This window comes from Archocentrus centrarchus, chromosome 10 (genome assembly GCF_007364275.1).
Source record: "Archocentrus centrarchus isolate MPI-CPG fArcCen1 chromosome 10, fArcCen1, whole genome shotgun sequence".
Classification (NCBI taxonomy): domain Eukaryota; kingdom Metazoa; phylum Chordata; class Actinopteri; order Cichliformes; family Cichlidae; genus Archocentrus; species Archocentrus centrarchus.
The window spans coordinates 22,125,406-22,146,467 of record NC_044355.1 but is presented as its reverse complement, the minus strand read 5'-3'; the positions used below and the strand labels follow the sequence as shown (position 1 = coordinate 22,146,467).

General features: G+C 41.3%; 1 protein-coding gene across 5 annotated transcripts; it reads left to right on the top strand.

Annotated features, from left to right (window-relative positions):
• Positions 1-106: 106 nt before the first annotated feature.
• cpeb4a (cytoplasmic polyadenylation element binding protein 4a) lies at positions 107-10,623 on the top strand. 5 transcript variants are annotated; one of them, XM_030739765.1, is made up of 11 exons: positions 107-259; positions 1,201-2,320; positions 2,425-2,523; positions 3,372-3,462; positions 5,682-5,705; positions 6,083-6,259; positions 6,509-6,598; positions 6,704-6,822; positions 7,482-7,596; positions 7,682-7,863; positions 8,016-10,623. In XM_030739765.1, exons 2-11 carry the CDS (start codon positions 1,256-1,258, stop codon positions 8,241-8,243), a joined length of 2,190 nt encoding a protein of 729 aa, XP_030595625.1. In that variant the 5' UTR covers positions 107-259; positions 1,201-1,255; the 3' UTR covers positions 8,244-10,623. The 5 variants fall into 5 exon arrangements, with proteins under 5 accessions (XP_030595625.1, XP_030595623.1, XP_030595627.1 ...); XM_030739763.1 differs by having other exon boundaries at positions 3,369-3,462; XM_030739764.1 differs by lacking the exon at positions 107-259 and adding an exon at positions 554-707 and having other exon boundaries at positions 3,369-3,462.
• The last annotated feature ends 10,439 nt before the right edge of the window (positions 10,624-21,062 follow it).

Here is a 21,062-nt window from a genome sequence, read left to right as displayed (position 1 = left end):
TCCTCACAGCAATTATCCAATCAGATAGTAGAGCTTGGTTACAGTAGGCGGGGCTTTGGAGGGAAATCCTGACACACACTGGCTGGCTGCTGGAGGTGGGGGCGGGGCTTGTAGACGGAAGTGTCTCCCGACTGGCCCAGCTGTCATCTAGAAAGAGAGTGGAGACCATTTACACCGGCTGCATAGGAAATGCAGAAAAAGGAGAAAACGCTAAAACATGGCAACATCTAAACGATAAGGTCATGACGCCGAACTGAAGGTAGCTATGCCCGGCATGTCACCGCGTACGCATGTTTGTCATTACGTCGGAGAAAGTGTCGAAATTGCGTCGTGGTATTTCGGGATGTAAATATGATGACAAGGATTGGTAGACTGTGTGACATTGAACACACAGGACACGAAACAGACGAGGTCGTTTAAAGAGCCACACACCGGTTCCAACAATGTCATGTCGCGACAAACCCATCGGTTTTTAACGCTGACAAAATTTCACTGGATGTTTTAGCGACTGAGCTGGTTTATTGCTTTCTGGCTGCTGTGCCGGTATGCTACAACGACTCTGCGGTTATCGGCTATTATCCTAGCCTAGCGGCTCGGTGAAGGGAACTACCCTAGATTCAGAACAGACTGGAGACGTCATCAGCATTTTCCTGTATTTAAATGGTTGCGTATGACGAGGTCATTGCTTGGAAAAGGAAGATTATTCGGTAGGTGTTCGTGGTGTAAGCCGCTGCGACTCTTAAGCGGTTCGCGGTTAGCGTGTGATGCATAAGCGTGCTTTAAAGCTGACTGCTTGGATCTGCATGATTAATGGGGCACATGGAAGGTGGCGGAGCAGCTGTTAGCTCACTGCTAGCTGCGTAACGACCTTTTTGGAGACGTCAGCTTCACAAGCTTAGGCTGCTAGCTGCCTGAGCTTGTTTTCCGTGGTTGCTTTAGTGTTGTATTTCATCCAGGCCTCCCATGGCCAAGCAAGTCAATGATTTAATCTCATTGATTGCATCACAAGACCAGGCAGGGTGCAGCCCAAGCACATCCACTGCGTTGGCAAGGCTCGTGTTTTTTTTTTTGTTTTGTTTTTGTTTTGTTTTGTTTTTTGGTTGGTTGGTTTTTTTCTTAGGTGTCAGCTCAACTTGAGGTGTAACAGGCTTATTAATTTTTGTCATCCTCTTTCTCCTTCTCCTCAACCCAAATTTATAGGATAAAGAAGACGGTGTAAGCCAAAAGTGAGCTTAAGATTTACTGGGTGTCCTAAATGGGGGACTACGGGTTTGGAGTTCTGGTGAAGAACGGCAGTGGCAACAAATCTGCTTTCCCTGTAAGGATCCCTCCTCACCTGCAACCCCAGCACTCTCACCACCCTTCCAGCCCCCCCAGCCCCCCTTCCTTTGTAAACAACACCTGCTCTGCCAATGGGGGCAGTGCTTGGTTGTTCCCTGCTGTAACCCCGCACAGTAACATGCAAGATGAGATTCTGGAGTCAGACAAGTCCAAGGCCTTGGACCTCCAGGAAATGCAGGAGAAATCTCAGGTCCAGGCCCAGCCCCAGGCCCTGTCTCCAGGCCAGCAGGAGGCTGGGGGAGGCCTAGGAGAACTTGAGGGAGGTCTACCTGAAGATGGCTCACTGGAGAAGGGTACTTTGGAGAGCAGCGCTGGGAAGGAGAAGCTGAGGTTGGAGTCACCGGTGCTAAGTGGCTTTGACTACCAGGACAGCCTGGGGATGGGTACAAGCTGTGCACAATCCACTTCTTCCTCATCTTCACTGACCAGTTTCAACAACTGGTCCCCTGCTGTCCCATCTACCCAGTCTCCCGTGGTCGGGGAAGATGTCGGAGGCTTCTTTGGACACGCTGGCTCCAATGCTAATGGACCACCTCTGCTGTTCCAGAACTTTTCCCACCATGCTGGCCCTGGCTTTGGAGCAGGAGGTAGTTTCTCCCCACAGATTGGACCAGTCTCTCAGCACCAGGCTCCCACACCTCATCCCCAGCCCTACCACCCCCACGGACAGGTGGTTCCACAGCAGCACCGACGCTCCCCAGCTAGCCCTCATCAACCCCAACCTTCCTTCCCTCCACATCCCCATCGCACTGGACCATTTACGCAGCTGCCCCACCTTGCTCCTGCCCAGAGCAAACCTCCTTCCCCATGGGGAAGCTATCAGAGCCCCTCCACTCCCACATCCAACTCCTGGAGCCCAGGTGGGTATGGGGGCTGGGGAGGTACACAGGGGATTCGGGAATACCGGCGGAGTGTAGGTGGAGGGATGACGGGCCTAAACTCCATCTCGCCACTGAAGAAGTCCTTCCCCAACAACCAGGTAGACAGATTCTTTTAACTCATCTCAAACTGTTAATATTCGCAGATCTTTGCATTTGTTGATTTGAAAGAGGCTTGTCTGAAAATTATCAATATTTTCTCTAGGTTCCTTTGCAAAAGTTCCCCAGAAATAGCTCTGGCATCAACCACAAGGGCTGGGTGGAGGACGGTATGAGCCGCAATGACAATGTATATTCTTTCCAGGTAGGCATACAGGATAACCTATCACACATACTACTGCTAACTGTAGTTCCCTTAACAGAAGCCTGTGTGATATCTAAATGGAATAAGTTAAGTAGGTTTTTGTGAGAATTAACTAATAGACATGGACTGTGGGCTGTTATGATTGTATATGTGCTTTGTGCACTTCCATGGACAAATTAAGTTGTGCAATCTTGTTAAATTTGCTCAACTGTATCAAATGTAACAAATAAGCCATTGAACAAAATGGGAGACGTGACAGTCAAGCCAGTTAAACGGATGACTTGAAAGTTATTGTGTTCTTATGTCTCAGATCTTATCTAGATCATTTGGTTAAAAGAGAGCAGTCTCATCATCTGGTTGATCACATGCGCTTCCTCCTGTCCTGATTTGAGAAGTCTCACGCTCCGCTGCAGCTTTGAACACTATATGTTTTTATATATACAGTGATGCACTCTTATTTATGGATTCTTTATCACCCATTATGCATTGCTCACAGATTTTGTTACTGGATAATTCTACTGTGTTTAGAATTTGTTAATTTTAATGTGGCAAAATGGAAAGCTTTATTTTTTGGGGGGGGGCTTTTTATGTAATGCATCTTCCTGTCCGAAACTAGCAGTTTCAATGGAAAGATGTGGCTTGATTGCAAGGGTACGCAGATGATTTTGTAACACACATTGGCCTCCATTTTCTGTTTACAGTGCTTTGTGCTAAACCTCTCCACAGGGAAAGATGCTTCTTTTTTTTTATTTTTTATTAGATATTAGCATCATAGGTATGTCAGGGATCTTGCAGCTTATGATTTGGGAAGTGAGGAAGCTAATTGTTGTCTTCCTCTCTTTCAGCAGGAGAGAACACGGTCCTTTGATCCTTTCAATGTGCAATCTCTGGAGAACTCTCTGATTGACATTATGAGGGCTGACCAGGATTTCTTAAAAGGTTGGTTCCCACACTAACAATAGTAAGACGCAGATAGATTTTCTCACTGCTGGCCGTAGATAAATGTATTCAGAAATCAGTGTTTATTCAACATGTATTTATTTATTTATTTTTTTTCACCGGCATGACCTAAGTACCAAATGCATATGTAATTGCATATGTTATGTTTTGAATGTTTGTCTTTCAGCATTGTATATTGATGTTAATGGGACCACCCTCAAATATTAATGAGCTTTACTAAATTTGTACTCGCTGCAGGCATACTGTTCTATTAGTAGATTCAGATATCAGTCTGAGTTTTCCAATATGGATGCCAATATGATTTCCAAGTCTTTGGACGCAGTCATATCATCAAAAAAAAGTGTTCGTGTCTTTTTCTGAACACTTTCCAAAGACCTTAATGGGGAAACATCAGGTCAAGGAAGGATGTGAAGGAAATTCTTAAGGACAACCGCTGTGCCAAGATAATCAGACTGGACTTTACACTAGACTGTGTGATTATGCGAGCTTAATGTTGTTAATATGGTTATGCTATAGTGAAACTAAACTATTCCTAAGAAGAAGAACTAGAAAAAAATCACATCAGAAGACACTTCACCTAGATGTCACTGTCATTTCATGCAGGTTGTTCACTTATGTTTAAAAACCCACTGTTAAAGATTTGAGCTCAAAGGTGGAGACACTGATGTCAGTGGCTATGGGTGGAGCTGCTCATGGTTTTTTTTTTTTTTTTTTTTTTTTCTTTCTTTTATAAATAATCCACTAAAATTAGCCCAGCTTCTGCTTCGTAGTATTGGGTTCTGTAGTGGAAAGTGCCAAAAAGTGGGCTGGTTCTCAACACTAATGCCCACCTTGCTCATCAGTCATCAGTCTGAAAGAGAATCACCTTTCTTTAACATTTTTGAAAATTCCACCAGCTTTGTCTCAGGAACTATTTGACCACAACCTTGTAATAACCGCAAAAGAATTTCATGGCACCATTTTTTTTTTTTTTTTTTTTTTTTTTTTCTCCTGGGTTTTGAATGAACTTAAGAGAGACCTGGAAACCTTGTCACTAAGCAGCCGTCTTGGTAATTCCCTTGAGCAGTTATTGTGGGCTAAGAAGGCTGGCCTAAACTAAGTGAATTAGAGAACCATAAGTGGGACACAAAAAGTCAAATCTGATTCTAAAAAGCCACTTAAATGCCTTGGTGGTTTTGTCCAAACATGTATTTAAAATCTAACCAAGTACATTGTGAATGAGGCCAACACAGTGGTTACACTCCAGTCTAACAGTGCAGAACACTTTTTATTTTCTTTTAAGTTATGAAACCAATCATGTGTAGCATTTTGTCCCCCCCCCCCCAGCGGATTCTGTTTGATCTTGAAGCAAACACCCTTATTAATAAAACAATTTTTTTTTTTTTTTTTTTTTCCTTTTTCACCGTCAGTCATAAAAGAACCATTTTGCATCACAGCCAGGTCTGCTAATGCTAATTTGAGTGAGCAGATGCACGTACCATCTTTTTTGAAGCTTGTTTTTGATCTTTTATACGGTCATAATGCCATTTTGTAATGAGGGTATTTTCCAACACTTAATTTTGAAACCAGCTTTGTTGGTAATCAAAAAGAGATTCCTGTCATTTTAATAGAGTTGGAACAAAAAGTAGTTAAATGCACATTCTTGGGCTTGGTTCAGTATTTTCATGTGTATGATACTGCACCAAAATGCACATTTAATTTACTTGTACTAACAACCTGAATTAGATTTAAGGTTTGTTTGCTAAATGCCATTTTCCTTTTCCTGTATATGAATAACACCCCCACCCCCATCATTTCAGCAAAAAGTCAGTGGGTTGGGGAGCTATTTAGACTCGTGAGAGAGGAATTAATAGAATTCCTATTCCATTTAGGAATCCTTTCATGGCTTTGTTTGGTGAAGCCTCTCCTGTTTTTGTCATTCAGGACACTTCAGCTTCTCTCACCAGGGCGGACACTCGCCTCTACCTATGAATGATATGTAAATGATATGCAAACAAATATGCAGTACTTTAGCTGAAGTCAGGACACTGTCTGCTATGTTAAGATAAAATGTGACTGTTTCTTAAAATGGGAGTTAGCACCTTCACGACCAGTTGTAAATAGTTGGTACAAATTTGCTTCATTTCTGCATTTATCCTGTCATTTTCTTTTTTTTTTTCTTAAAGCAATTTAAGTGTTTTGTTTTGTGTTACATGCAGCGAGAAGTTATGGCAGAAGACGAGGTAAAGCTTGTTAATGTCATGTCTTCTTGATGAGTTCTTTATGATTTAGAGAGCATCAGTTGCCTCTGATGTAATCACTTTGTTTTGCCTCTGTTTGTCTGCTTTTTTTTTTTTTTTTTTTTGTCAGTGTCGCTGATTATTCTACCTTCATTGCTTGCGACTCTTTTTCTGCAGGGAATATAGAGCTTTGCAGGCTACCCACCAAGAACTAGTATTTGTAGTAATCCTAATTTTACTGTGGCATCAGAAGTGGCTGTCCTGGCCGCTTTTCTGTTTCTTGATTTATTTAATTTATTTGCTTTCAATCTGATTGGAAGTCTTGTTAAGCTCAGTAATCTGGAGTTAAAATGTGTTAACTATATCCTTCTCTTGATTAGGCCATTCATCTTTGTTCCCCATGGAGGATGAGCGCTCTTTTGGAGAGGATGAGTCAGGCGACCAGGTGCTTGCTGGCCTTGGTCCAGCCCACTGCTTTCCCCCCCTTAATGGTGAACGCGTGGAGCGATATTCTCGCAAGGTGTTTGTTGGAGGGCTGCCCCCAGACATAGATGAAGGTGAGTTATGTTATACCTGAAGGGGATACTTCAGTGACTGCAGTTTTAAAATAAGAAATTATAAGGTAGATATGTATGCATGTTTCATGTGTTTAATGCCATATTTTTACACTTTAGCTATATGTCAACCATGCTATCTTTTTCGTTACTGTGTCAGTGGTGTGCTTTGATGTTGGTCTGCTTATGATGTTACAGTGTCATTTTAAATGGATTTGCTCATGCCCTAGTTGACTGAGTTCCCTTTTTCAGATGAAATCACTGCCAGTTTTCGTCGGTTTGGTCATCTTTTTGTGGATTGGCCCCATAAGGCAGAGAGCAAGTCCTATTTTCCACCAAAAGGTACATCATACCAGTTTAATATTATATTTTGCTTCAGTATGTTACTACTTAAAAATAATTATTTTCTGGTGTGCACTCATTGTTCTGAATGCCCAATGTTTCCAGGATACGCATTCTTGCTGTTTCAAGATGAGAGCTCCGTTCAGGCCCTGATTGATGCCTGCATTCAGGAGGATGGCAAGCTTTACCTGTGTGTCTCCAGCCCCACCATCAAAGACAAACCTGTGAGTTTTAGTTTGTTCTGCGGGTTGTTTTATGCTTATGTCATCTGAGACAAGGAAGAAACCACTGAACCATGTGATGGAATCAAAGTTGCATAAAGCTGCATCCACATTGGAAGAGATTTGCAACAACGTAGCTACCAGACACCATAGACAGTGAATAATATTTGGTGACTTCAAACAGCTGTGGGCAAAATAACTGCTGGTTACATGAACCATCAAGGGTCAAGAATACCATAGATTGACATTTGACCTGGTAGTAAATACATTAGAGGCTTAACTCTGCAGTCGTAACCTGGAAGGTCTGCAAGTGACTGGGCATCACCTTCAAAGTGATGTGCGACAAGCAAATCACTTCCAGTGTGGATGCAGCTTAAGTGGGCTTTGTTTTCATGTGTCTGTCAACAGGGGAAAAATCTTAATTTTGCATTCTGCAGTGCACTAAATACATGCATATAAGAGGCTTCTTGCAAAAAACCTCTGCAACCACTGAAAACTGTGCAGTAGCAATCAGACTGAACCAGAAAATGTGTTTATCCATATTACATAACTGCTGAAGCCTTTTCATTTTCAGTCCCAAATGTGTCTTGGTCAGAAATGTGTAGGACAAAGGGGAATTTTTATTTATTTATTTATTTTTTGCCCGTCTTGGATTTTTCTAGGTCCAGATCCGGCCCTGGAATCTAAATGATAGCGACTTTGTAATGGATGGCTCTCAGCCACTGGACCCAAGGAAGACTATCTTTGTAGGAGGTGTCCCTCGTCCCCTGCGTGCAGGTATGTGTTTAAGGTGACTCCTAAATGTATAGATTTGCTAAGGCTCAAACTGTTCAAGTGATTTTAATGTTCATTACTATTCCAGTTGAGCTTGCCATGATCATGGACCGTCTGTATGGGGGAGTGTGTTATGCTGGGATCGACACAGACCCTGAACTCAAGTATCCAAAAGGGGCAGGGCGAGTGGCCTTCTCCAATCAGCAAAGCTACATTGCAGCCATTAGTGCCCGATTCGTTCAACTGCAGCACGGGGAGATTGATAAACGGGTGATTACATCTACATGATACATCTTAAAAATGTAGAATTTATGTCTTAAAAATATTCTTTTTTTCCACTTAGCAAACATGCTGCATGAATTTGAATCTTTCTCAGACTGTATTTAAGCTGATTTTTCTCTCCATTTCATCTCTGCTCCCAGGTGGAAGTGAAGCCATACGTCTTGGATGACCAGCTGTGCGATGAGTGCCAGGGCACTCGCTGCGGGGGGAAGTTCGCTCCTTTCTTCTGCGCCAACGTGACCTGTCTGCAGTACTACTGCGAGTACTGCTGGGCAGCCATCCACTCCCGGGCCGGCCGTGAGTTCCACAAGCCGCTAGTGAAGGAGGGAGGGGACCGACCGCGACACATCTCTTTCCGCTGGAACTGAGGCGAGAGAGCTGGGAGGGACTGAAAGAAAGGGATAGTTAGGGAAGGGGTATGGGCTATGATATGAAAAATGAATGCACTTTTCTTTTAAGTTTAAAAAAAAATAATAATTTATTTTTATTTTTTTATTTTTATTTTTAATTGGGCCCGCAAAAAATTAAATGCTAAGAAGAGTGAAATCCCATTTATGTTTTGACTTTCAGTGTGCATGAGCATATGGATGCATTAGATCTGGATTTCTGTGTGTTTTTTGTTGACTATACTTTTCTTTTCATGTTAGCTGGCAAAGCTGCTTACATTTGTTGTTGAGAGTAACATAAAATTTAAGTGAGGTTCATCACACCTAAATCAGTATACTAACTATGGAAGTTGAGTTTAAGAAGGGTGCATTTTCTTACTTTTTGCTTGCAGGATTAGAGATCAACTGTACCATTTACCAAAGGCTGAGTGCAAATGGTTGAGGTGAATAGTGGAGGAACTGTGTTTCAGATTGATGGATGGATGGATTTGAGTTTTTTTTTTTTTGTTTTTGTTTTTTTTTTCTAGCAGCTCAGTGTATAGCATCTGGCCACGTCACAAAACAAACAAACAAAAAAAAAAAAAAATCTCCCCCCTCAGTTTGGTACACGCGTTTAGATTGTTGGCATGCGTTTTCAGGTCTTGGTTTAAAAGTCAACACTTTGTAACCAGAAAAGGGCAAACCAAAGATTGGCCTAAACACATCATCTAAAACAGTCATCGATCTGAGGGTTATCAGGATAATGTTGCGTGCTCTTGTCGTATGGCGGAGGAAAGGCTGGAGTTTTGGTTTGTGAGTTTCAGCTAACAAAGACACAGCCCTCAGGGCTCAGGTATTGGCAGTAGTATTTACTCACTTTATATTGTCAGGGATCTTAGCACTGGAAGCTAACATGCTAATGTAGTACAAACTAATGGGAATGCACAGTCCAGTCTCCCTGAGTTGTCCTCATGGTGTACCACTGCACGCTCTACCATGACTGGAGCTTCTCTCACAAGTGTTGTGGTTGGATATGGTAGTAGCTAGAATTTGCTGTCACAGAGATAAAGATATTATTTTATACATGGCCTGCTGATTTTTGTACAGTGTTTTATAGCTGATTATTTTGTCATGAACATATATACATTTATTATGCACTACTTTTCTAAATATTTTTTTCAATAGTCATTTTAGGCACATTTTTCACAGATGGGAGAACTCCTTTTGCAATACCTCATTTTTTTCACTTGGTGAAAAATAATTTTGTACCTTTGTTACTAAGAGATCTGCATTTATGGTAAACTTAATTTAAAAAAAAGAATGATATTAATATAATTTTCAATTAGCTTTTATATATTTAAGTGCTGGTAAATCTGAAAATTGTCTGGTGCATTGGTGTGATTCTGTAGATTTAAAAAAAAAAAAAAAAAAAAAAAATGAAAAAAATAATAAAAAATAAAGCTATTATTAGCCAGTCATATATGGATTCTTCTGTCCTAAAAAACAAAACAGAACAACCCATCATTACAGGATCCTAAGGCATGGCGAGACCTTTCTAAACTGATCTTTTTTGATAGTCTTGAAAATGCTTATAATCTGATATTTTGCTCCTAGGTGTAGTCACTAAGATTATCAATAGGGTAAATGTTCTGGCTTTGGTCAATGTGAAATCTTCCCTTCTATCACCGGAGTGAATATCAAATGTTTGAATATTTAGATCCTCTTTCTGGGACTGCCTGTAAGTTCTACCTATTCTTGGCATGCATAAGAAATAACATGACTAGTGATAATGCAGGACCTAATGTAATGCACTAGATCTCCTTTTTTTTGGTTGTTTTTAACTTTTTTTTTTCCTTATTTCTCTTTGAGATTGCCTCTCTTGTAGCCTCTCTTTACATGATGGATTCTGCCTTCCTTTACACAGACGTGATGTTTATGCAATCTACACAGTGAAAACACTTTGGGTCTGTTTTTTGTAACATAGAGGACACTCAGTAGGACGTAGGTGAGGAGACTTGATCACTTTGACCCCCTTTGTGATGTGGCATGCTTTGGGACATAACCTGAATGTGATTTAATGTTGCAAGATAACTTTGAGCCATTATGTGCAATACTTATTCTTTCCAGAAACAGTTCTCCGCAGTGTAAATCATTCAGTCCATATAAACCATGCAGTCATACACACATACACACCTTTTGTTTCCTATTGTTCATGCTGATGTCTGCAAAAGAAAAATAATTTATACCTGAATTTATTTTTAAACATTAGTTTTGTGCTTATTAACATATTTTGCTACAACCATGCTACTGTGATTTGAAAACATTGTATATACTAGGTCGATAATGTATTTAGCATTTGCTCTATTTTCAATTGAAATGTATAACTATCGTTTTGATCAGTTTTTTTTTTTTTTTTTTTTTTTTTTTTGGGGTGATGTGTTCAACTCGTTGACGTGTCTAGTTTTTCTAATTGCTGTATTTGTGCTCCACGTTTTCACATGGGGGGGGGGGGGGGGGGGTAATTGTCTGTTAGTATTACTTGATTGCAAAATTTCAATAGTTTTTAATTGAATGCTGGGAAGGTTATATTTATTAACTTTTTTTTTAACCTGATATCATTTTGATTTTTCTTAAGTAATTTCACATTTATATGTAAGTTCTAATTTTTTTTTTTTTTTTTTTTATATTTTCTCAATTAATTTGCGCTACAATACAGACGTCAGTTTTTATAGTTGGTTTGTAGTACTGAAGTAAAACAAAGATCTAATGTCATATATTCATTTGCTGCCAACTGTTTGTAACTGTATGCATACATTTGAAGTATTTGTAATGTGAGATGTTGAACGAATAAAACCGCTGTGAGGAGGAATATCTGTCCTGTGTTTCACAACAATTGGGATGCTTTCTGTGTGCGTTAACTGAAAATTCTCTAGTAAATTGGAAACTAATATCTATTGCCATTGTTGTGAGAGGGTGTTTTTTGGGCAAAGCTGGTGGGTTAAATTAGGTCAGAGGTATTTATAGGCTGAGGCTTATTTCAGGCCATTGTGCTCTTTGCTCACCTGAACATCCAGTCTTTGGTCCTGACAAACCTTTGCCTGTGTGACTAATTATATTTTGTGTCCAAGTGCAAAATGTTGGAATCATAATGGATGCATAGAAGATTCTAGTTAATGTCTGAATTTGTACAGAAATTGTTAGTGTTTTGTCCTCAAACTAAACCTGTGCTCATGCTTGGAGAAAACTCAGTATTACAAAATGAGCTCCATTATTTATAGATTAAACTTTAGTGTTTAACTATATACACAGGGCCCTTAAAAAAAAAAAAAATCCTGTTCCTTCAAGTGAATGATTTCTATTACTACTTGAGAAATAAACTGTAGTTTTTCCTCAAACCTGCGTTTACACTCGGGTATGTGTTTTAATTTCTTTTTTTTAAATTAAAGATGATCTGGCTTTTTTTGGAATCCATATTATTCGAACAACAGCGCCACCTGCTGGCTGAGAACGTTACAAGCACAGTCCAGGAAAAAAGGCAGAGTAAACGCCAAGTGTCATCCATAAGGTGTAGTGTGGGGTGAAGCGAGATGCCGCCAGTAAAGACTTTGTATGGCCCCCTGTTTGGCTCACAACAGGGCTCCAGTCAGAAAACTCAACCGGATCAGATTGAGCGGGAGAGCGGGAACAAACGTCGCAAAGACAGAGGCAAAACAACTAGGTCCACCCTGAAAGTAAAAATACCCAAATTCACCAGCCGCAGTTTGCTCGGAAAAGTGACCGAGGACAACAAAACACCGGCAAGATGGATGTTGGAGCCTGCAATAAATAATACCAAGACAGCAGTGAACCGAGGAGGAAGGCAGTGTAATACTTTGGGTAACTTTAGCTAATAAGCTAACTATGTAGCTTTGTTAAGATTTAACAGTTAAGTTAGCTGCTAGCTTAAAAAATGAGCGTGAGTGTTTCGCCAAAAAGTGATTTTTCAGTATGGGAGGGGAAAAAAATACCAGTATTTAAAGTGCTGTAAATAACTTGTTGCCTATAATCTGTCTCTCTCATGAATGATATCAAGTAATTTTGAGCCAGAAAGAGCTTTCCTGTCACAAGGTAGAAGCTCTAGTCAAAAAGTGATTGCAGCTTCTACTTCATGACAGGAATGTTGTTTCTTCCTCAAAATTACTTGATATCATTAATGAGAGGTATGTTTGACACGTGTTTCACAGATTATAGTCCAAAAAGTCATTTACAACTGTTTAACTACAGCCAGTCTTTTTTTTTTTTTGGGCAAATACTGGAAATCAGTTTTTGGCACAACAGCTTTCCCTAGCCTGGATAAATGGAGAGGGTTGCATCAGGAAGGGCATCTGGTGTAAAATCTTGGCCAAATTAAACATGTGGCTCATGAGTGGAAGAGAGCCTGGAGAGGTGGAGATATGCTCTGGAGAGAAGAAGAATGAAAGTCGGTAGAAGCAAGACAGAATAGATGTGTATGAATGAGAGAGAGAGAGAGAGGTGGAAAGGTGAAGCTGTAAGGAGCAGAGGTAGTGAAGGTAGATGACCAAATACCTGGGGTCAACCACCCAAAGCAATGGACAATGTACAAGAAAAGTGAAGAAGAGAGTGCAGGCAGGGTGGAGTGGGTGGACATGAGTGTCAGGGGTGATTTGTGACAGAAGGATAGAGGCAAGAGTGAAAGGGAAGGTTTACAAGATGGTAGTGAGACGGTGGCACTGACAAAAAGACAGGAGGTCAAGTTGGAGGTGGCACAGCTGAAGATTTTCATTGGGAGTGACCAGGATGGACAAGATTAGAAATGAGTACATCGGAGGGACAGCTCAGGTTGAGCAATTTGGAGACAAAGTTAGAGAACCAAGGCTGATATGGTTTGGATATATGTGTGCAGAGGAGAGATAGTGGATATACTGGACAAAGGATCTGAAGATGGAGCTGCCAGGCAGGAGGAAAAGAGGAAGACCTCAGACGAGGTTCAGGGATGTAGTGAAGGAGGACATGCAGAGGGTTGGTGTGACAGAGGAGGGTGAGATGGAGGCAGATGGTATGCTGTGGCAACCCTTAAAGGGAGCAACCGAAAGAAGAAGAAGGAAAGCCTAACACTGATATTTTTTGTTACTGTGGTCAGGTGCCAACACTGTTGTTGCTGATGGAGATGTTTTCTTTTTCTCCCAACGATCCAGTGGCAAAGCAACAAATGAGAAGGACAAGGTAGGCTGTATGCAAAACAGAGGGTAACAATAGAAGGCCGTACAGAAAGTAAAAACAGTCTACCCAAAATAGTTTGTAGTTAAAATTGATTTAATTTTAAATTACTTGGGGTTTAATGGCCACAAAAAAAAGTATGTCCTGTCTGGCCCACTCTATACTGAAAACAGCCTGTCATCGCTTTATATTTGATTGTAATTTAACTTTAAGATGACCGGTCTTTCCTTAAACTTTAACTTCAAAGTCAAATTAAGGCCGTGTCTTCTTAAATCTAGTAGAACTTGACATTTGGGCACAGCATAGTTGAAAAAGGACAGAACCTATTCCATAGTTGTGTCACCTGTATAAAATAAGTAACAACAGTAATAAGTAAGAGTAATATTTTTTCTGATATAACAAATCAAACTGCTGTTTTCCTATTGGAAATACCCCCCACTCAACAAGAGGGTAAAACTGTATCCCTGCCATCTTCAGCATGTCATAGATACAGATATCGAGAACCTTCAGCTTCCAGCTTGCATAGAACTTAATATTGAAACTAGGGCTGCAACGATTAGTCGACATTGTCGACAATAATCGACAATAAAAATAGTTGACGAATTTAATTGTCGATAATAGTCGTTTATTATTACTGGTGATTTTTTTTTTTTTTTTAACGGAGTGAGACATCTTCCTGTCCGTCTATCTCTGGAGAGCTTTACACATGCGCAATTTCCGGGTCCAAACTGTCACGTGATCAATTTGCTGCAATGCTGTGTCCCTGGTTGTTTTAACTTGAAAAAAACACACTCAGCTGTCATTTTACCAATTAGAAAGAGAAGTGGAAATGGCTGCAGTTGATAAGGTATGTTACACTCATCTTTAATAGTGACCAGTCATTGGTTATACCCAGTGGTGGACAGTAACAAAGTACAAATACTTAGTTAATGTACTTAAGTAGATTTTTCAGGTATCTGTACTTTACTTGAGTATTTATTTTTCTGACAACTTTTTACTTTTACTCACTACATTTTTACACAAGTATCTGTACTTTCTACTTCTTACATTTTCAAAACAAGCTCATTACTTTAGGTTTAATGCGTCTGAGAAACGTTTGCATTTCCGGTCAGTACGGGAGCCGGCTTTTGATTGTAAGTGTTTTTTTCTTGGAAGTCGCAACAACAGGGTGGGAGGGAACAGACACCCCACACGGTAAAGGGAGAGGCTCCTGCAACGCTCGCTCGGAGACCGGAAAGAGCTAGAGGAAGTTGCGCTTTACATTTGCTTTCCAACTGCGGAAGTTGCGTTCCAGCTGCACGCTGGAACGGTGAGGAAAAGACATGACAGAAAACGTAGAGGACAAAAAAAGTGTCTGCAGTTTGTCACACAGTGTGTCTGCTAGCTAAAAGAACAGCTGCTGTATTTTAAGGGACAGCTAAGAATGAGCGATAACTTCACTCAGATGGAGAAAGATGTAAGAAAGAGGTAGAAACGTCCTCCAAGGAGCTACTTTTACTTTCTTACTTTGAGTACATTTCAGAGCCTGTACATTTTTACTTTTACTTGAGTACAGAAGTTGAACCAGTACTTCAACTTTTACCAGAGTAGTTTTTAACACAAGTATTTGTACTTTTACTTAAGTACAGAATGTCAGTACTTTGGCCACCACTGGTTATACCATTGCTGTTTATTTAGAAGCATTTGGACCCGGAAATGACGTCAGACTTAGACCGGATAGCATTCAGCGGCACGTTTAGTGATGGGGATACTGGTGAAACTGTGCCAACTTTCTTTTACAGGGACAAAAAGTACTTATATATATATATATATATATATATATATATATATATATATATATATATATATATATATATATATATATATATATATATTTTTTTTTTTTTTTTTAATGGTTGGAAAAATGGACCATTAACGTTATATCAGCAGCCTGATTAAAAGTTTTGAATGAAGTATGTGTTTACTACCACACTTTAAATAACCTTATGCAAAATGTAAAAGCTGATAGCTAAATAAGTGCCATTTCATAATTATGTGATTCATAATCCGATTAGTCGACTAATCGTTTCAATAGTCGGTGACTAATCGACTATCAAATTGGTCGTTAGTTGCAGCCCTAATGGAAACATGAAATATCGTTGATCACAGAGAACACCACACTCATGAGGATAACAGTGCAAGATACCTTAACCTTAGACCTGTCAGCACAGACAAGGTCCTGACCCAAACCGTCAGACTACCACTACCATGTTTCATTTCCTTTGTCTGTTTCCTACTTCTCATATAAACCAAAAAGTTCTGTTTTATTCTAAATGGTCCACAGAACATTGCCCCTCTAGTCTTCTGACTGCAGTGCTGTAGGACCTTTCTTCTTGCAGATGGTGGACTTGTGAACATTATTAGCAGGGTTATTATAGTTAACGAAAACGAACGAAATAACGAAAACTGAAATTGAAAAAACATTGTCGTTAACTGAAATAAATAAAAACTAAAATTAAAAGGAAGAAACGACAACTAACTAAAACTGAATTGTGAGTTTACAAAACTAACTAAAACTAACTGAAATTATAGATATTGTTATTTTTTCAAAAGTCTTGTGGATTGATATGAAATCATTTTTTTCCTCTCTCCGAGTTTAAGCTCGGAACGCCGTCGGGCAAATGGGTGCGCATGTGCGTGCGTGCGCACACCGCGCTGCTCCTCAGAGAGTCCCATGTGGTGTTTTTTTTTTTTTTGTTTTGTTTTAACTATGATAGCACAGATAGCAGCGAGTGTCTTGTTGTGGATGATGTTGTGGATGATGTACGGAACACTTCTTAGTCAGGAAAAAAAACACCAACATCAAAGTAGACCTGAGAAGCGCACACAAGGCAGCTACGGAAACCGCTCTCATCCTACAAGGCAACCTGGCCTCCACCTCCAGAGAAACGTGACTACTCGTCGGGTCAACGCAGCCACAACGTTGTGTTTAGTCCTTGTGCGTTTCCGGCTACTTTATCAGTCAGATAATAACAATCAGGACTAATAATCAAAGCATCAATATAAGGACTCACAAATGTCAGTAAATTCCTGGAGGGAGCTGCTGAAACTATGGGAATGGACGTGAAGAAATGAAGAAAGTGAAAAAACAGGGACAAATATGTTTGCACCCTAAAAACTGAGCACAAAGAGCAAGGACCAAAAAACCCCCAGCACACAACCACAAGGTAATTAACACACGCAATCCAGCTACGCAAGCATAAATGCGGACATGATGTCGGACACTTCCGTAGGCTACATAGGCCGCAAAGACCCTGCAAGTCTAATCAGCGAGCATCTAACCAAGCTAGCTCCAAAACAGAAGCAGCATCAGGTGGTGAGAACATCAGGATGCAGCTGGATTTGAGCTTTGACTCCTTCAAGGAGTTTGTTTTTGTCAAACACCACATGTAGCTGTTATTAATCTGCTGCACTGAGGCTGAACTTTATTGGGAGTTTATTGTAGAATTTATCGAGTTTTGGAGTTCATATTGTTAGCAGTTTCTCCCTGTTGATGTTCATGTGTGTCCTTAATATTACACACATTTAGCATGTAGTTCTGCTGTCTGTGAACAGTTGGTTGCTGAATATATTTCTTTAAAGGGTATCTTTAAAGGGTACCTGATTAAGTATGAAAATACTAAAACTAATACTGAAACTAACTAAAACTAACTAAAACTAAGCATAAAACCAAAAATAAAAACTAATAAAAACGAGCAAAACCACTCTGAAAACTAATTAAAACTAACTGAATTAGAGAAAAAAAAGTAAAAACTAACTAAAACTAAACTATAATGTAAAATCCAAAACTATTATAACCCTGATTATTAGCCACTGTGAGAGAGCCTTTTAGTTGCTTAGAAGTTCCTCTGGGTTCCACTGTAGTTTCCCATACTATTACACCTCACTTCTGGTGTAACCTTTGTTGATCAACCCTAGTAGGGAGGATAATGATGTTTGTATCCAGTCTGCCTGGCTGTGAATTGGTGGTCCAAGAGACTGAACTCTTTAAAGATGATGGTTCTGTAACCATTTTCTGAAGTCTTCACAAATCTCCTTTGTACATGCCATGATCATTTAACATCTGTAGTATTCAGATAAAATCACTGACACCTGATTGTGATCCCGTTGATTGGAAACACCTGATTTTAATGTAGTGCCAAATTTACAGTCAATTTTTGAGGTTCACATGCTTTTGCTGGTCATATCCGATATGAAATCAGAAATTTGATGGTTTGGGTCATATTTATGCAGAAATATAAAACTGGCTTACCAACAGCTGTGTATATTTTGTATCCTCTGCACCCATGAACAAGGCAAACTCTTATTACCCAATTTCTCTTTTCCTGGGATTTTTTTCTCCTTTGCTGGATAGGCCAAGCTTTCTGTCCTTAGGACCATCTCCAAGATGTTGGAGGAGAACCAGCTTATCAGGCAGCGACTGGATGCTCTCAGCAAGGCTAAATGAGTCTGCAAGGATCATATTGGCCCTCAAACATAGTAGGCAGCTTACTAGTACTCACCTTGAGTGTTTCTTCAAATCTTTGTTCTGAGTAGTTGATAGATTTCATTTCTTAAGCATGAGGTGTTGGAAGTGGTGTTACAACAAGGTGCAGGTTGCTGGTTCTTAAAGCAATTTGCATAGAAATGTATTTCTCAGAAAGAGTCTTTAACATTGTTTAGTTGAAACAAAACTGTTATTTTATTAAATGGGTCAATGAAATATTTGTGCAGGAGTCTTCATTCAAATGAGTCTAGTTATAGTTTCATTTTACAGATTTTATAGTTAAGTGTTAGTTTAGAACATCAGCATTCTACCTTATAAATGGTAAGTGGACTGATTCTTAGGGATGATTCACAATTTTCAACATTTTCCAGAGCATACAAAGCGTACTCTTTTTAAGACCCCCCCCCCCAAATAAAACCGTACAAAGAAAATTTTGATCTTTTTTCATGACATTTAATTTCACCCAGTTCTTTGGTATTGTAATGTAATAATACATTTTAAAAACCACAGAACCCCACAAGTCTCCTTTAATTTATAATTTAATTTATAATTCAGCAGTTACTGTTGGCCGTAACCACACCAAAACTGTGCAGGTATGAAGGAATGAACCTGACTGTCTTGCTCTCACGCCCTCACTGATTCACTCGATCGCCACAAACACACACACAGCACTGCCCTCCCCCTTCTCCTCTCAGCTACTCAGCTCATAAACAACCACAGTGATGGAGGACACATATCTATTCATCTATATCATATATATTCATAAAATAAAAGCTCAAGCTGTGTGTGTGTATGTGAAAAAGTACATCTGTCTCTTTTTTCCCTCGTTTTTTTTTCTCCCATGTCCCTTGCGGGGTTCTGTAAAAACGTTGGGTTACATAACGTAATCCCTGGTTCTTTGATAACAGAGTGAGGTGTTTCACTATGGGAATCGCCTTGGCGTGACCAACTACGGAAGCTCCAATGACACCACGTCTGTCTGCGACAGACCTGTTAAACCGTGCTCAGGGCCCCGCCCCTCCTACTATCACGGCTGACCAGCTCCTCCCTACTCATTCTAAGCAGATTTCTTTCCGTGCCCAAGCAAGGAGGGAAGTGATGGTGAAACACCTCACTCTGTTATCAAAGAACCAGGGATTACGTTATGTAACCCAACGTTCTTTTTCTAACTTCGTTCGGTGTTTCACTATGGGAGATATAGCCCACTCCCGGATTGCGCCAGCCCTCCCGAAGCTGTGCTCCAGTGCTGCCCAGGATCTCAGCTCAGACCTGAGGCACTAGACTCCAGGACTGCCTGAGCCAGGGATGACTGAGCGACATCCAGTCTATAAAACCGCACAAATGTGTGTGGTGTAGCCCAACTTGCTGCTGCACAGATATCCTGGACTGACACCCCTCTGAACAAAGCCCAGGATGTAGCCATTCCCCTAGTAGAATGAGCTCGAAGCCCCGATGGGGACTGAGTACTCTTACAGCTATAGGCTAGAGTTATAGCCTCTACAATCCAATGAGACAGCCTCTGGCGGGACAAAGGCCTGCCCTTGTGGGGGTGGGCCCAGGAAACAAACAGCTGATCAGATTTCCTGAACCCAGCTGGTCTGTCCACATATGACCCCAAGGCCCGCACAGGGCACAAGGTGTTAAGCCTGCGCTCCTCTACAGAGGAAAAAGGCGGGGGGTGAAATGCCAGCAGTTCTACTGTGGGGCACCTGTATGATGACTCTATCACCTTAGGGACAAAGGCCGGGTTTGGCCTCAGGCATGCTTTAGTAAGACCAGGGGCCAACTGTAAACAAGAGGGGTGAATGGACAAAGCCTGTAACTCACTAACTCGCTTGGCTGTAGTTAGAGCCAGCAGCAGAGCGGTTTTAAGTGAGAGAAATTTCAACCCTACAGCCTCGATTGGCTCGAAGGGGTGGTAGGAGAGTGCATCCAAAACCAGTGATAAATCCCATAATGGGACCAGTGGCCTTGAGACTGGGAGCTTACGGCGTGCCCCCTTCATGAAGCGACACACAAGAGGGTGCTGACCAATAGGTTTATCACCCAATCCCACATGGCAGGCTGAAATAGCTGCCAAATAGACCTTTATTGTGGAAAAAGCTTTCCCTCCGTCCAGCAAATCCTGAAGAAAACACAGCAACTCCACCACAGACCACAGAGCTGCCTTTCATAGCACCATTCTTCAAAAACACGCCATTTACAACTGTAAAGAGAGCGTGTGGAGGAAGCTCTTGCATTCTGAATGGTGTCAATAACCGTCAGAGGCAGACCTGCAGCATTCAAATTCGACCTTTCACGGGCCAGGCCCAGAGAGCCACCCGGTCTGGGTGAGGATGATATATCTCCCCTCGCGCCTGAGACAGAAGGTCCCGGCGGATGGGGAGCAGCCACGGTTCGCCTGCCAGGAGCTGAATTATTTCTGCTAACCAGTGTTTCGACGGCCACGGTGGAGCTATTAAAATTAGCGACAGCCCCTGATCTCTCACTCTGATTAGGGTTGGAGAGATAAGGCTGAGAGGCGGAAAGGCATATAGCAGTGTGTCTGGCCATGGGTGGGCCAGAGCGTCCATGCCCAGTGGGGCGACTGGGTCTGACAGGGAGAAAAACAGTGGGCAATGTGTGTTTTCCTGCGAGGCGAAGAGATCTACAGCAGCCCGGCCGTATTTCTGCCATATCTGCTCCACCACCTGCGGGTGAAGTTGCCAATCTCCGAACAACGGGTTCCCTCTGGACAGGAGGTCCGCCCCCCTGTTCAGAATACCCGGCACGTGAGTTGCCCGAAGGGAGAGGAATTTTGTGCTGCTCCACACAATTATTTCCCTGGCCAGTCTGTGCAACTGCAGGGAACGAGTACCACCCTGGCGGTTGATATAAGCAACTACTGTAGAGTTGTCTGTTTTCACCAAAACATGTTGACCCTGGAGATACGGCAGAAAATGCCTTAGAGCTAAGCGCACTGCGTGCAGCTCCAGTATGTTGATGTGAGCCCGAGAGAGCCTCCGAGACCAAACACCATTTACTGCCCTCCCCATCATGGTTGCGCCCCACCCTGACAGAGATGCATCTGTGGTCAGGGT